The sequence below is a fragment of the Agelaius tricolor genome, unplaced genomic scaffold (assembly GCF_023055355.1).
Source record: "Agelaius tricolor isolate 1412-34295 unplaced genomic scaffold, bAgeTri1.0.p SCAF_8, whole genome shotgun sequence".
NCBI classification, from domain to species: Eukaryota; Metazoa; Chordata; class Aves; order Passeriformes; family Icteridae; genus Agelaius; species Agelaius tricolor.
Genome location: NW_027269268.1, coordinates 17,225,484 through 17,243,299, shown reverse-complemented (window position 1 = coordinate 17,243,299; position 17,816 = coordinate 17,225,484). Strand labels below are relative to the sequence as shown.

General features: G+C 38.2%; 1 protein-coding gene across 1 annotated transcript in view; it reads right to left on the bottom strand.

The window, feature by feature from the left end:
• COL25A1 (collagen type XXV alpha 1 chain) overlaps positions 1-17,816 on the bottom strand; it is a 298,121-nt gene that overhangs the window by 43,428 nt on the left and 236,877 nt on the right. The window contains exons 15-18 of the mRNA XM_071431776.1: positions 15,874-15,918; positions 11,893-11,925; positions 11,694-11,729; positions 7,770-7,814 (exon numbers count right to left, since the gene is read on the bottom strand). Coding sequence (XP_071287877.1) covers positions 7,770-7,814; positions 11,694-11,729; positions 11,893-11,925; positions 15,874-15,918 — 159 coding nt within the window. The remainder of the gene's footprint in view (positions 1-7,769; positions 7,815-11,693; positions 11,730-11,892; positions 11,926-15,873; positions 15,919-17,816) is intronic.

Here is a 17,816-nt window from a genome sequence, read left to right as displayed (position 1 = left end):
GAAGCAGAGGCTAGCTTTGATACTAGAGGTTAACCCTAAGAACTACTTTAGTTCACTCTCACTGTTAAGTTTTACAGAACCCATGATTGCCTAAAATTTGGACTTTTGCTTAAAAAAGGTACAGCAGTTGAAATAACATTTTCACTGCTGGTTTCTGTTTTAAACATCACTAATTTGACAAATGTTTATTAACAGTGTAGTTCTACTACCATATTTGGTCAGAATTAGCCTTCATTGCACAGCTGGGACACACATCACCATCATTATTTGAAACTTTGTTCTCACAGACACACCTATTCCTCTCCCAGTGCCTGAAATACACAGCTTTATGCTGATGCAAGCAATCAGCAGAGAACAGCAGTTGTTGGGTACACTGTTTTCCCACAGAAGTTTCTTACTCCTTTAATCACTTTCCTAATGACTATACAACACATTTTCACATCCAGATCAATGAATTCCTAAAAAAGAAACCTATGCTGCAGGAAGACATCCAAACCACAACTTTCCTCTAACAATGAAATAAATTCTCTTCCATTTCTGAAATTACCATCCTACTTGTAAGTGCCATGGTTACCCTTACTATATTCCAGCTACATCAGATTATTACTGTATTTTCTCTATGCTACAGGAATGTGACTAAACCAACCCTTAGACCATGAATTTGAAAGGAGAATGTAATTTCAAGCCTTATTTTTATCTAGTGCTATGCACTAGAACTAGCCAGAGAAATTGAAATGTCTTACTCTGACTGACCTTTATTACATTGTTCACTGGTCCTAAATTACTTTGTTCAATGTTGGTCCCATTGCCAGTACCATGGACGTTCTGTGCCTCCTGGGCTGACTGGCAGGTCCTGCCAAGAGGCAGGACACACACAAACACCTTTCCCTGGCATTCTCTTGGAAATCCAAACGTACCAAGGTCAAGACTCCTGTGTGCACACCTCTGAGTTGGCAAACCACGCCAAAGCATCCTGAATTTCTGTGGAGGACTCCAGAAAGGGGGATGCACCCCACCTTTTCCATTAACAGAAAACCTAGCAGTGTAGGCTGGAGGAAAACCACAATCATGCTTAAACACACAGCTTTGGACAGGCTTGGAGATTCCAAACTCCTCTCTGCAAGTCTAGTGGACCTCTAGAATTCCTGTCTAGCATGGGCCAGCATTCAAATTCTTCAAGAGTCACAAAATTTGGGGGACCCAAAGTTCCTTTCTGATGTGGAAGGGTCCTCATTTTAATAACATCAAGAGACCAGTGACTGTCTTCAGTGTTACCCTGGCTCACTGATGAGCATATTTAAAACAAAAACAGTATGATACCCTTTCCTTGCCTAACACTACCAAAAGAATCCTGCAAAGGTGGGGATATCTATATATAGAAGAGCTATCAAAAAAGACCCAGAAGCCAGATGCAAGATAATTTGAAGAACAGCTATGAAGCTGTAATAAATGGGATTTGGTTCATGGCTACCTATGCCGATTTTCCGTAAGTTGCCATCTGCTGTCCAAAAAGACTTTGGTTTTGAGGTTGCTATCTAACCAGAACACTGCAACTCCTCCACTCTGGAGAGGAGTGAGGGCCAAATTCTCAGGATCCTGTAGCACAGCAATCCATGGTGGTCTATGGAGCTGCACTTGCTCATGCCCTCCCTCTGTGTGCAGCACTTAGCTCCAGTGAAGCAATTTCTCAGAAACTCAGCTGGCCTTAGACTATACAAGTCAGAGAGTACTTTGTCACTGTGAAGGGCATTAGGGGGACTTTATATATATAGCCTGACGTCCATGGGAATTTTCCTCTCAGGATGCCTACAGTATTCAGCTCCTAAGAAGGAAATGAACAAGGTACAAGGAAATCTGATTTAAAAAAGTAACCCTAACCCCATTTCATAACGTCTTTCTTAAGGCTTTTCATATCACTTTAGAATTAGCTCCAGAAATTGCCAGTTAAAACAGGTTGTCTGGCTCACTCATCTCATTTGAAACAATATCTTTACTCCCTAATCGTTCTTTAAACTTAGAAAAACAATCGTGGTTTAGAATTTCCAAAAGCATATTTAGACTTTATGATTCATTTGGAGTTAGGGAAGTAAAACCTGGCTAAACAACCTGGCTGAAACCCTGAGGTTTTACAACAAGCCTCATTTTGTATGACATATATTGCTTTTTAGTGAGCCTAATTTTCTTCTTGCTTTTAAGTCCTGTCTCCCTAGAAAGTATGTTGCTTTGGGAGAGTGCTATCAGAACCAGTAATGATTCTGATTAATCCTGCATTCATTAATCATATAAGGGACTTCTTACTTTAGGCTAATTATAGTCCAAGTCAGCATGGTAACTATTTTTAAGGATAGAATAAAAACACTTGTTGTAATGAGCACCTAATTTTTAATTCTTTTCTATGACCAAACTGCTAAATGATGAAGAGTTTGGCCCCAAATTGTTTCTGTTAAAAAAGACTTACATGACAAATCTAAGGAATTTTGTTGCTTTTCTGAAAGCTAAGGAGCTTTATTGCATGCCTTATTTCTGACCTTATAAAAATTTGTATTTGAGAAATAATTTCAGATTACTGATGTCAAGTCTTCTTTGTGGCTGAAAAGATACTTGATTTCTGAATACTGCAGGGTGTTGGATTCTGACTTCATTAAACTGTTTCCAAAATTTTTGATTGGCACTTTTTTTTGTACAATGAGAAATTAAGCTATGTTATAAAACATATGCTGTGAAGCAGTTCTTATAAACTCAGTCTTCCAACTATTAATAGCTTTAGAGGAAACAACATTCTGTATTTCAGTTCCTTATGTTTTAGTTTTTTCCAGAACAGAAAATAAGAGATTTGGAGGATATAATTTGTGAGAAATCAATAAGAACTTGAAGAATTTATCTAGATTTTACACCCAAGTAAGCACCCCTGACACATGCATGCCATCCAATGTTAACGATGATTTCGTTCTCTGGCCTTGATCATCAAAATCAGTTCCTGGAAATTCAATGTCCACCCTATGCAACTGATTACTGCCATAATATATAGAAAGCAGACAGCCAGGAATCAATGAAGAAAGTGTAATATACAGATATATGTTTCTATACCTACTACCGTTATGGAAAGCGAATACTCAATTGCACAGTTGTGTAATGTATTTCACCTACCAATGCACAGAGACACTTCTGAAACCCAGCCCACCAAAGGTGGGTACTAAGTCCTATTTTTTAGATCAGTTCCCATTTACACCCAGAACCTGCAGAGAGGGGAAGAGAGAGAGACAGAGAGTCCCTGCAGGTTTACTGTTCACGCTATCAATGAATAAAAACAGGAAGAAGAGTGGAAATACAGAAAAGGAAAAATTAATTAGGAAAATTAGAAAAAGAAAATCTTTCCTAAGAACTCCTGGGGGAAAAGGAGAATTTACCAAACTTTCCTGTAGGCAGTAAAGGGCATTGTCTCCAAACCAAAATGCTTAGAACTACCATTCACTTCAGATTTCCTTTCATTTTGCTGCCAGCTGGTAAGAGCAGCACTTAAACACATAAGCTTCAACAACAGTTGCTCTCTTTTCTACAAGAGTTTAAATAGGAGACTAACTTCTATGCATCCAGCTGGAAAATTCTCTCTCATTTCCTCCGAAATTTCTCTTTTCTAAGAGAACTAACTGGGTGAAAGTAGTATCAAGTCTTTTAGACCTTAAAAAAATACATTCTGTGGAGCAGAGAGTTGTTTAGTCTTTAGAGGATAAGATCTCTGAGTAGGTATAGATAAATAAGAAATTTAGACACAGAAAAAATGAGAACCACTTTTGCATTCATAAAAAGAAAAATAAAAGGATACAAAATTGATTGAAATTCCCACATCTTTATCCAGGTTTTTCTGAAACCTTGCTCAGGCACAGTCCCAGGAAAGTCAATCCAAAATAATTGTACAGAAAGATGCAAGACACCGCATACTGGCAAGTCTATTGAATCAGCCACTTCCACTGAATTTCAAAACACAGAAAGCTTTCCATACTTCCCAAAAGCAGAAGGGCTAAGCAGCCTTTCTCTTTTCTCTTCTCATGTCAAACCACTCAAAGGTTCAGTTTTCTTCAACACGACAAAAAAAAAAAAAATTATATGTGCTCATAAGCTTCGGTTCAGCATTTGCTTTACCATCTGAGGGACAAATGCCAGAAATACCATAGAAAATCTAGATCCTGCAAAAGGTGCTGTTACTGAGAAGAGGCTTGTGTTTTGAGAAGGCTTCTCACTGCGGTGAAGAAATTGAGGACTGTACAGGCCCAATTCCAGAAAATGCAGTGCAACAGATTTCAGAGGTCTGACATTACAGTGAATGAGAGCATGCATGATTTCCATCACAGTAAGCAAGTGCTGCTTTGTAAGTATCTTCCTGCAGAAGTTATGAGGTAAAACAGATACATGAAGTTTGTGTTTCACAGACAGGCTTCTTAGTCTGTTTGGCATCAGTTGGGGGATAGTAGAGTGATGAGTTAATATTCTGAGTTTAGGTGGAACACATTCAGGGCTCATTAAGTTTCCAGCCATTCCTAAACAGCAACAGGTGCTTGAGAAACGTTTCTCCAGCATGTCATAGACAGCCTCTACACTGTCTTGGAAATAACTGACTGCACTTGTGTTCCCTCTGTGGCACCAACTGACAAAGGAGGAGAGAACGAAAAGGAGCAGGAAATACTCCCAAAACATCCATGTGTGCCTGGTGAATGGGTCTAGAAAAGTAACTAATAAAAGACCCTGCTGTATACCCTGAATTCAGATGTGATACTTGCATGTCTGTCCAATGTTGCCACTCATTCAGACCGCAGTATCACATTCAGCCAAGTCCTTACAGGCTCCCAGGAACCTTGATTAATTAACTGAAATGGCATTATAAGAAGCTGAAAGTTTCTCGGTGATTAGTGTTCCTTAATCCTTTATGTATGCTGAAGTACAGAGGACTGAATGTCTTGGGAAGCTTGTTCAACCATGGGAAGAAAGATGAGTTGTAGCTGGACAGACTGCCTGGCACAGCACTTGTGTTAGCACAGGTTGGTTTAGCTTTTGTGAAGAGTGCTGGGCATGTGCACAATTACCTAAAACATTTCATAACACAGCCTGCCACTGTAGAGAAACATGCACAAGGAAGCAATTTTAAGTTCAACTAACAGATTTAAGGAAAACAAGACAATATTTAATATTTAAGAATTACATACAGGAATTTTCAATGTGTACAATAAATCTGTATCTTGATAATTTTCTTACCTCTCACAAAGTTTGGAAAAAGCCTGAAAAATCTCTGCCAACAGCTACTGGGCTGGCATGCAAATGCATGAGAATGAGAGTGCATTTAGAACACTAATCTGTTTGTTAGGAAAAATTTTCCTTATGGAAACTTAAATTTTGTTACAAGTTCTTAGATGTTGCAATGATACTGTGAGAGGTTTCTGCTAGGTCTTTGATGTTATACTACTACTGCGTATCACTTAGTTTTATAAAGTCCACGTGAGAACAGAACCCAAAATCCCAGAAAAGAATCGTACAAACAATAAGCATCATTCCAGAAGGAAGCAAAAAACCCAAAAAAACAAAAGGAACAAAGAAGCCACTGCTTCAAGGAAGATTCCTCTTGGTTTTGTACAAGATGACAGCACCAACTGATTCCAAGTCCAGACAATTGAGTTTCCTCCGTGCTCAAGTTTCTCATCCTGTCACTGCTATTTCAAAGTAGCTTTTGATCAACACCAGATCACTGGAAATTTGCTTCTCCATGAGATAACAATGTTGTTGTTTTTGGAAATCCACGTAATGATCTTACCATGGTGGTGCATAAATCTTTGCTAAAAGGGAGGGTGAGAAAAGGGGGGAAACTCCTACTTTACCTTTGCTGATGAGTGCCCATATTCATAACTCCAGCCATTCTGCTGCCACTTCTCATGCCACAGACATAGTCTCAGGCACTCAGAAGAATCTAGGGTTTTTTTTTTACTACAGATTGCTTAATAAAAGAGAGCTTACAAATGCCTTGAAATGAACAGCCACCATCCTGCAAGCCTGATGTGACCAGATATGCTTTGCTCTCTCCTGTGCACATCCTGCTTCCTTGTCACCATCCAGGTTTCAGGACAATGCAGAATTGCACTGGATTGAATTTCTTCATTGAAACACCACCAGTCTCCCTCTGGACTGGATTTTAAACAGGAGAAAGTATTTTCCTAAATGATTAATATTTGACCAAATTATTCCATTTTCCTCTGCAGGCAACTGTACTGTTTTTCCACTGTATCCACTGAATTTGGAAACAAATTTTCACTGGGCAAAACTCCCACACTTCATTCGTTTTTCACTTCACATTTTATCTTTCAGGTGATTCTGGAAGCTGCACTTCTGAGCCGTTCTTACTGCCAACAAATAATTTTCCCAGAGCAGCCACTCAGATGTAGATTTTTTTTATTTACTGGTTATATGCATGGACATGTGGTCTGCATGAACATGGGAACCCCAAGGCCCAGCCACAGCTCCAGTTGCTTTTGGCAGGTGTCCCTGGGATGAGTGCCTCAGGCAAGTGCCCCACTGACCTCCATCTGAGCTACCTCTTTGCTCACTGTTAAAGTAAACAGAATAGGGATTGCTGCCAAAGCCCTAATAAAAATAGTTCAATCACACAAGACTTCTCCTGCATGATCTTCACTACTCAGTAGAGTTTGTTCTGCAGAAAATGAACAACCTCCCCAGGAACTATATTTTAAGCTGCTACAACACACAAAATTTAATATGCACATTCAATTTTTTCCCATAGTTCACTAGTAACACAGAAAGGACATTATGCTTCAATACTGTGGCAATTCACAGGTCCCTTGAGAAAATCACTGCAAATGTTACATTCCATGAGATAAATCCTGAATCCTACCACAATGGACAAGAGTTTGGCCTCTGAATTATCCTCCTTGTTAGGGGGAAATCCTATAAACTTTCTCCCTGAGACATACACAGGGCTGTGCTGGAATGCAAAGAAAAGGTTTCCAAGAGATTTTGTTTTCTGAAAGGACAGTCTTTGACACAAAGGAAAAGTGGCCATTCTGATCTGCACTCACTCAGGATATGTGCATCTGCTCACTCTGTGCAGAATTACACAGTTACACCTCAAACTGAGTAAGTGTCTGCAGATCCTAAGGCAACCACTTATGCTAGAACTAAACCAGCTATGTGTCTTTTGTATCAACTTACCTAAAGACTCCAGACAAACTGGAAGCCAGGGACTAAACCAGGTATTGTGTCAGGGACTGTAGGTAGTACTGAACAGAGTATTATTAAAACATTTTGACTTGTCAGTGCCTGTGTAATGGAGCACAGAGTATTTTTGTCAATAGAGCCAGGTCTGCTCTGCCTGTGTATAATTAATGTAGTTCTCTGGCTGGAGGTTTGGTTAATTCAGGAGAATATTGCTACTGGAAAGCACACACAGAAGTGGAAACCAACTAAAACTTTGATGATGATTTTTTTCCTTTTCCATTAAAGGAAAAAAAACCCAAACCTCTCCTATTATTGTTTAAAAGAAATAACTAGAATGTTCTGCCTCACATTTTAATGTAAGATATACTGTTTGCCTACTCATAGACACTTAACCAATTTTTCATGTGAGAACTTGCTGTAAAAAACCCCAGTTTAATACCAGAGACACAGAAAAGGATATAACACAATACAGTAAGTCCATTTGTGCCACATTCTTGCATTCCCCCCCTCTTTGTGGTATTCCCACCCAGTACAAGAGGTACTACAGTATTTACCTTTATTCCAGGGAGTCCAGGAAGCCCAGGAAGGCCTGGTTCACCCTACATAGGAAAATTACATAACATTACAGACATTATTCAGTTAGGATCACTATCCATTGAACAGCCCTGTAAATTCTGCAGGAAGATAAAAGAGCATGAATGATTGCTAGTCAGCTCCAGCAAGATTGTTTTTTTTCAAAATGAGTGACTTAAATGTACAATTAGTAAGAGTCATGTTAAGGACTTAGATATCTTCTGGGAACCTTCAATGTGAAGATGACACACAGGGCTGAAAATCCATGTCAGGAAAGCCAAATATGAATTCACATTAGACTTCAGCAAAAGAGAAGAAAACAAGCAGCACTGGTTCATTTTACTGCCATTTAAGTTCCATACTTTTGACAGATGTCTAATTCTGTTCCATTTTCAGCTCTGAGCTAGATACTGTGCTGTGTGACTCTCTGATTTACCTACAAAGCCATTCAGAAGAGCATGGTTTAAATTGCACAATTCAAGCAGGACTGCCTAATTATAACTGGGCCATCAGTTTTATAGAGCTATCCTTGGCATCATTTCAGAGCTTGTTCTTTATCTGTGAGCATACACACTGTCATGAAGGATAGTGGGAATGTAACCTTTTACTGCTTTACCCAGAAAAACCTTGCTTATTTAAAATTGCAATGGAAAGACCTATAGAACTCTATTTGCAAGGTAATTTTGTAACAAGCATTGAAAACTGAATGCATTAACTTTGGAAATAGTCTAAAACAAGAATGACAACATTGTCACAAATGGTCATTTTGAGGTATCAGCTAAATGAAATGATGTTGTCTAGGGAAATAAAGATGGTGAACAGAAAAAAAAAAAGCAATAACATGTGAATAAAACATTATTTTAAAAGCTGGGGATTTTATTTTAACACAGAGATGGATTCTAACCAGCACCTTGGATCTGAATATTCCCTGAACTTTCTGGAAGCTCAGGTTTGAACTCTGAAGCCAACTTTTACCTTTATAATGAACTGAACTATATTCCAGATTTTTTTACACTCATGAGCTTTACAGAAATCCAGACTTCAACTCTGTGGTTTGGGCTGATACCTACAGGTTGTGCTATTAAAATATTTTGTGTGCCTGTGTACACCCAGGCTTACACACACCCATACACCCACACACACTCGTGTATACACACAAAAATATAAACACACCTACACATAATGCAGGTGTCCATCCAACTGCACTACCCACAGACACTTCTTTGAGGCAGAGATATTACACAGACTTTGAACACTCAAAACAAAATTACACCACTCTGGACAAAATGAAAAACACAATAGAAGGGCTGCAAATCACTTCACCAAATGGAACGATTTTTAAGTGATATAGAAGGATCTGATAAAAGCTTCTTCATCTGTTTTAGTTTCTCCAAAGTTCTAACTGTTCAAATTGCCTAAAAGCACAGGAAAGATTCCAGTCTCAAAGTAGTAACTATCAAATCAGATGAAAGAATAAAGGCTAGGAAGCCATTTTCAATAGACACTTTTTGGAATGGTGACTATCACTTTCTAAAGCAGAAAATGGGTTATTACTCTTGCAAAAGAATAATGCTCCACTGCACTAACAAAATTTTAACTCCAAACCCCTACTCTGCCTTTCCACTTTTTGCATGAGCAGCTATACATACAGCACTATGACCCATCAACTTTACCCACCTAATTGTGGAAGCACTAAATTTCACTTGCAAGCACAGAACTGGAATATTTATAATTTATATTATATTAGTGTTGCTGCAGTAGGTTACTCTTTACTCTTGGGACAGAGTTAACCCCCATAAACTCACACATAATAAGCAGAAAGGATCCACCAAAGCCAGTTCAGAGCCACAGTAATCTAAAACAATTAAAATGCCCCTAAAAGATGCATCAATGTGAAAAACAATGAAATCAATCACTATTTCTTAATTACAGCTAGCATTATAGATGAATGCAGAGTATTTACTTTTTTGGACCTTTCCTAATATAAGATTCTGAGCATGATTTATGAGAAGAATGATTTTTAAAGAAACCAAGGCTGTATATGAACTCTATTACATAATGGCAGAGCAGGTCATTCTGTCACCTCAGCACACAACGCGGCCCAAACAGCCTTGTCAGACTGCTGAAATATTGTCACATTTCATTTCATGCAAATAGTGTTTGGGTGGGCAGCTCAACACATATTTGTCCTTAGAAGATGGATAAGGGACAACTAGAAGAAGATAAAAGGGAAAATATAAGAAAGAAAAGAAGACAGAGGCAGGAAATATGAATGGAACACAGAGAGGGAGAAAAGCATTGAGATGATGTAGATGGCAGAGGCATGCCTCCAACTGGAAAAAGAGCCTCCCACAACCTCTGGTGGTGTGAAAAAGTCCCTGCTGAGCAGGGGTGCAGTGCAGCAGACATGGGGCACCTGGCTGGAGGAGGCACACTGACTGGGCATGTTATGGGAGCTGATGGTTGGGGCTGGGACAGGAGTTGTGACACGCTAGGAAATCATGGGGTGAATGGAAGGAAGACACTAAGCCCCCCTCTGGTGTCTATAAAAGAAGGTGAGAATATAGAAAGTCTGAACTGCATACCTCTCACTCATCCATGTTGCTTGAATTAGATCAAATCTGAGTGCCTGAGATTAAGAACCAGGAGCCTGCTGATAAATCACTGCTAGTTTTGCTTCATGGCAGCCACTTAATGAGAGTCTGAATCTCCACAGGCACTTAAGTGCATTTTCTAGTTTATTAGCCAAGCAAAGCACACGCTGCAGAATGCACACACTGAATGATTCTGTGGATTAGATAGCTTTACACGACTTTGATTACCTTTCCTAATTAAAACTGCACTTTACTAAGGAACTGCATTTTCAACCATAATAGTCTTATTTAGTCTCTGATGAGAGTTATAATTTCTTAAATAAAAATACCTAATTTCTTATTTATTTCTTATTTATATGTGGCTTGGGGTTTTGCTTAGTCACCAAAGTATCTTGAATATTAGAAAATGGTTGTCTTTCCATCCACAATATAGAATTTTAGCTCTTGACTATCTGTCTGGAATATCTCAACTGGCGGAAAGATTCTGTTCGACACTGGCAGCAGTGTGCAGTGGAAAATTTTCAATGTTTTAAGAGGCAAGAACAGTGCCAATGGCTCCAGAGGGAAACCAAATGTTGCAATGCACAAATCCAGCTCTTATTGTCTCTTTGCTCTCCCTGCAGGACCTGCCCCCTAGTCTCAGGAAAGGCAGCTGAAGGCACAGCATTTGCTGTGTTTGATGTACTGTGCATTCACAGAGCACATTCCCCAGCTTCACAGGGCCTCGTGCAGTACAGCTATTGTAACTCCTGCAGGACCTTTCCTTGCAGAAGCAGCCTCAGCCACACAGCACCCAGGGGAATTTCTTACACTGGAAGGAAGAACAGAGCAGCATTACCTGGTCTGTGTCTTTCCAAACACACTGTGTGCCACTGATAGTTTGATTCCCCTCACAGGTGTATGTGAAAGGGATTCTAACCAATATTTATCTCCTTCCTGATAAGATCTACCAGTGTACCACAGTTTGAAGATTATTAGTCAGACATGCAGGGTTAGCTTGTGATGACCCAAGGAGCAGAGCCATTCTTTGTTAGTCTCACTAGCTGCAAAGGGGTAAGCTTTCAATGCAAGAAGTATGCTGGGGCTAGAAGGGAAGGTGGGTTAGTCAAAATTGCTCTTCATGTTAATTAGTATCATCATTCCTGTGCCTTTCTAAAATACAAAATAAACATAGACCAAATGTGTACAGCCTTGGGCTGCTAAATCATACTGCCTCAGACTCATCCCAGGTAGGTGCACTGGTAACACAGATGTAACATCATTTATCCCAAATCCAGCAGAGAAGGAAAATTGAACATTTCCAAGCAGTACCTTTTGTCCAGGCCGCCCAGATTCACCGGGTTCACCCTAAAAGAAAACAGATGAAAGACATGAGATCTGAGAAATGAGTTAAAGATGGAGCTGTGGAAAACTGTAACATTAATGATACTCAAAATGTCTGTGACACTGGGAAGTAACATGGACCAACCACCCCTCTTCTCCCTGCACAACTTTTTTAGAACTCCATTACCTTAATTCCAGCCGCAGAAGAGCCAGGGTCACCCTGATACAAAATCCACAAGAAATAATCACTCTTACTACATATACTATTTTCCAGGAAACACATAAATCATGTAAGAGTACAGCAACATTATAGAGCAAAATAACTGCATAGTAAGACTGTCTGTTTTCTGTGCTACTACATAGGCATTTAACTAATTAATTAATCAGTGTGATTCAGAAAAGGAGCAGCGTTGTTTTCAAGACCACGTAGAGAGAGATTTAGCTTCACTCACCCGAACACCTATTATAGTTAACTTCAAATTTCACAACTAATAATGTAGATCTAATAATTGCAGATGTTGTTCAAATGTACTTCACACAGCCAGAATACGGGACATACTTTGACATCTCTAAATTGCTGACCTACATTAAAAATAATTCACTATTATTTACAAAGAATATGAGCGACCATTTGACCTATTTTATAGATGGCCAGTGTCAAGACTCAACTAACAACATTTTTTGTGCTAATGAAGATTCACATTGAAAAAAAACCCCATTGACCTATGAGTTTATCTCCATCAGGACAGGTCATAGTTTTATTTCCTCAACACTCCAGGGTATTTAAATGGATAAATTAATGCATGAAGGACTATACTTTACATGATGAGACAGCTGTGGTAATTTACATATTCAGGGAAGGTCTCTGTTCTGAGCGGACATCTAGCACTCAAAAAGATTTGCCTATATTTTGCTGGGCTGACTGGATTTCATAGGCACTGGTATGCACAGGACAGAGGATCAGTTGTTTTTTTTTCTTGAACAATATGCCAAGGAAAAAAGAAAAAAAAACCTACTGAAAAGTTTGCTAGTTAGGCTATATACTACTGAAAATGACTAGTGTGCTTCTATTTGAAAAACTGTTTCATTATTCATTATGCAGAATAAATGTACATTGTTCACTGAAAGCAGCAAGTTTTACATAGCAGCAACTTCAAGCTCTGAGAGCTCTGAGCAGCCTGCCAATGATTTACATAGGTAAGACAGAAGCAGAGATATATAAGCAGGGTATAAAGGTTTAATATTCTTTGTACAAAATACAAATAGGGGGTACCCATTCCCGATGTTTCTGTGAATGCCATAGCTGGTTTGGACATGGCATCTTTCTGGTATGGTCTTATAAAATTAAATAGTACTGTTAACATGCTCACTGGCCTCTGAAGAATAGGAATACACAGTGACTACAGGTTGCTCTTGAATGAAGAAAACACAAAAATCAGTATCATGATATTGATACATGCACAGAACCCTGAACTGCCTAATTTTAATAGATATGCATGAGTGACACTGCTAATATCCCTTACAAGCATGTGCAACTAAAAGCCTCAAGCCTTTTATAGCTATAAATGGCCAAATCAACTATTAAGACACATTAAATGGTTAAATATTTCAAAGGGCAATGATGGATATGGAGAAGATAAGACACAAAATATTTATAATCCACCTTCATGCAAGAATAAAAGTTAGATCAAAGAAAAAATTACGGTACAGTATGCTCACAATTCACTGCTGAGTCAAGACAGTTTGCAAATGAAGAAACTTTAGCGCGGAACATGTACAAAGAAGGAAGATCCTTGGTTTTTTCTAGGGACCAAGGCTACAGTGGAATAACAGAAGCAAGAACTCAAGCTTGGCATTGACTGTCTTCAACAATTCAACATTTTAATTCTAAAGTCTCAGGTCAAGAATTAAGGACCCGAGTCCTTATTTTTGAGTGTCACTAGGTACAACAGTTCAGTAAACAAAGCTACATATTTTTGCACAAACAGGAACCTGCTCCTAAACCAAGTCTGGATCTGTTGTCATGTGGTATCTCACTCTCCCACCACATGAATAAAAAATTATTTTTTCTCTCACAGAAACTCTACTCAAGCTTTCAAAGAAACGCATTTAAGTTTTATGGATTAAAACTCCTAAGCAAAAACTTCCATCTATGCTGAAGATTAGGAAAGAATACAAACCCTGTTAAGTTGCTCAAGTGTAAAGTAATGACACCAAGTTTAATGCTTACTCCTGAATTATCTGTCAAAAACCACCCTCATAAGCTCTCTAGGAAGTGCTGTTTGCAAAGCTACCTATCAGAAACTTTAAGCTGCAGCTCTCCTCTAAGAACTCTCTTTTTTTTTCTGGGTGGCAAGTTGTCTTGTAGGCAGGGAAAAGAAGAAAAATATTGAAACTCAATGAAGTCGCAGCTCTGGAAAATCTGGCAAAAATGAATGCAGAGGACTCTAACCCATTATGGCTAAAGTAGTGCATGCCAGACAAACAGAATATACTCCTATGTCACCATCCCACCTCTGAAAATAATATGAAACCCAGAAGAAATGGGAGACTTCTGCATTATGAAGTTGAGGAGGTATCTTGAAATTTCTTCAGATACAGCAATATAAGAAGTCTCCTGAGAACCTCTACTTTCCACAAGTTGATCCCAACTCGACTGCCTAACTGCTGAGAGTTCACACAGCAGTATTTAAAACTTTATACTTGAGCAGAAAGGATCTCCCACTGAAAGAAGAGAACTTTTTTCTTTGCTCAAAATGATCCCAAATGGAGGGATGTGCACACTGCTGATCACAGGGCAATATGGGCATCCTTGTGCATGCAAGCTCACCCTCAAGGCTAATGATGCAGAAAAGCAACAGGTGAAACTGCACTAGGCTTCCCAGAGAGATTATAACCTTACCATTTCCTTGTTGTAAAGCTATCTATCTGAACCACAATCTCAATTTATACTTGTAGCAAATTATATTCTTAAATCATGTAAGAGTGGATCAAGATTATGTTACCAGCATACATCATGTAACAAAGTAAATAAGGTTCTTAAGACTTTCATCTCTATTAATAAGCATGACTGCAGACAAATTATTATTTAAATTAACTCTAAAAATCATGTAACTTGTCTGTTCTTAAATCTAAAGTCTATTTTTAATGGCTGATTTTAGAATATGTCTTAAAATCCTTGTGCTCTTCAAAGTTCAGATTTACTGTACCCAAATGATACCTCCTGAGGGATTTGCATGCACTCCTTACCAGCTTGATAAATCCGTCCTAAATTTCTCCTTGAACTGAAATGCTGTAAGTTGGTTAAGCATCACACATGCAGGAGTACAAGAAGAAGTGTTTATGTGTCTGCCCAAGCCTAGTCATTACAATAAACGTTTTTTAGAAGCATATCAGTTCAAAAATGATGGCCAGAAGAGATCAATATGCCTGAACCTTTCTCATGTGCAACACAGCCTTTACCCTGCTGGCTAAAGACTGGCTTTTGTAAGGAAACCACACTGAAAATTCCAGTTCGATTTTCTGAGTGCACGTCTCACATAGAAAAAAATTCAGGAAAACAAAAATTTTGACAAAATCTATTTTTTGGTGATTTCTACAACACCTTCATACTCTGCAACAATGAACTAAGAAGTTATTAAGTGAGGTTATTGTTGATTTCAGTTGGAATAAAGATGTAAAGTATGTTTATCATCAAATCTTGATTTTCCAGCTGCCAATTTGGGAGGGAAGTTGCCTATCACAATACCATAGTTTTTGTCCCATATTGTTTTGGTCCCACTCTTTGATGAAAACACAGAAGGGGAAAAGATAAAGGGTATATTAGAGAACATTGCTGTAATTCAAAGGGGCAACTCCAACCCGCAGGTTGTGACCAAAGCTTCTGTATGATGCAAACTTCAACAGAGGAGTGCTAGCTAGAACCATGCTGATATATTATGTACTAGGGCTACTGCTGTATGAAGTAAGAAATCTTATGCTCAGTTTGACAGAATAGTGAAAATTTTTCTGCTGTTCATAAAAAGGAATTTAACCAAATCACTCACCTTTAAAAAAAACCATCTCAAAATGCATTTTTCTTTTGAAAAAATTACTATTTCCATTATTTGGTTATATTATAAGCATGCCTAAGGCACACATTTTCTTCTCTGCTAAGAAGTGCTGTTACCTTTTCTCCTGTGTCACCCTTCAGTCCATTCTCACCAGCATCCCCCTACAATTGAAACACACATTGTAATGATTTTCTGTAAGAACACAGTATGCAGAAAAGAGTCAGCATTCTAACATGATTAACAGTGGAAGTTCATTTTGTTCATCAGATAGTCAGTCTCTGTGACATGGTCAGGAAGTGGCTATGGCTTACACAGACTTCAGTATAACTGCAATCCCTTTCACAGATCTGTAAAAAAATCCCACCAGAAAGCATCAAAATACCTGCTGGCATAATCTACCATCTTTCTCAGTTCACTGTAGTTTAGCAAGGAAGGAATGATTTAATGATTCCATGATGATTCAGCACTTTAAATTAGAAATACATTTTTCTTCCCAACACAGACACATTCACCTCGATGTATCTATTGACAGTTAGACAATCCCAGTAGTTTTTATTGAGATTCTCAAGTAATTTATAGCATACACTCTCTGAGTCTGAAGTCCTTCATGAATGATTTACAAACTAAAAAAAAATTCACTAAATGTCACTCCTCCAAGGAGCTACCAAATGACTTTATCTCTACATAAATTCTATGCACTGTTTTTGTTTAAAAAGTGATATTCAGATAACATTTTAATGTCTGAGTAGACATTTTCTACTCAAAAAAATGCCCAAAATTTTAAAAGAATAATTTCACAATATTTATCTATAAAAAGACCAAATTTCCACTCAGTCATGTAACCATATAAGAAGTCCAGACTACATCAAATAGGCTGTATGTTGTTTTATGTTAAGAAAAATTTCTGTGGGACTTGAGGGTCGTTTAAAGCACAGTAAGTATTAAAATTCAAAAATTATAGATAAAAACAAAGCCTAAGTAGACTGAAAACACATTTCTGGCCTTGGTCTGATAACCAGTAGTACTGTTCTAATAACATTATTCAGTATCAGATTGTTCTGAAAACCTTAATGTGAAATCCTTTTGGAGAAGACTTAGAAATTTATACATCACAGCCACTGATACAATGGGAACCAGCTAACAATCTAGCAGCACTTTAACTAAAGAAACATACATGAAACATGGAAGAGTAACAGTGAGGAATGTTACTCAAGTTCAATTAACATGATAAACTTATTGAGGGGATCTGTAACCACACATTTTAGAAAAAGACAAAGGATAATTATGGAAAAATAAAATGGTTTTAAGTGACAAAAATTCACCACATTTTAAAATTCAAAGTCATTCCTTTTATGTCTGAAAACAAACTAAGGACTACTGAAGTACTTTAAAAATATCATTTTAACAGAATAAATTATTTCATTATGCATATTTCATGATTACATAGTTCTCCATGTGGGGTACAGACTTTTAAGATTTCCCTAGATTATTTTTATGGTGTGCTTTTGAAAATGTGAAATTGATAGCCTTGGCAATGCATGCTTCCAGCTGCTATTACACAGATTTACATGGATCTGGAAGTGAAATTCGGTTGTAGCTGCAAAGACACAGGTAAACATTTATCAAGAGCAAATTGCATCTCAGTACAAACAACTTATTTTTTAAATATAAGGTCAGTATACTTGCAGAAGATGAGGCTGTGCATGGATTCCTACTCAAAATAAGGCTCATGCTATTTCTCAAACTGCCCCAGTGAGCACGTGAGGAAGCTTAGCTCTAAACTCACTGTGCTCCTACCCGCCACTATGCCTGGGGGAACAGAATTATACTCCCCTTTTCCAGCATGGAGCTTGTTCCACCCCCTTGTCTTGCCTTGGTATGACTGGACATCAGAGAAGCAATTTCTTGCTAACTCACAGCAAGTGAGAGCCCCCATCAGTGTGCCTCTCCAGACAGCGTCACTGGAGATCACGGGGGCAGACTCCCTTGCTTTTACTTAAACTGACACAAACACAAATGGAGCATTCAATTTTTTCTTTATTCCATTTTTATTTTTTAT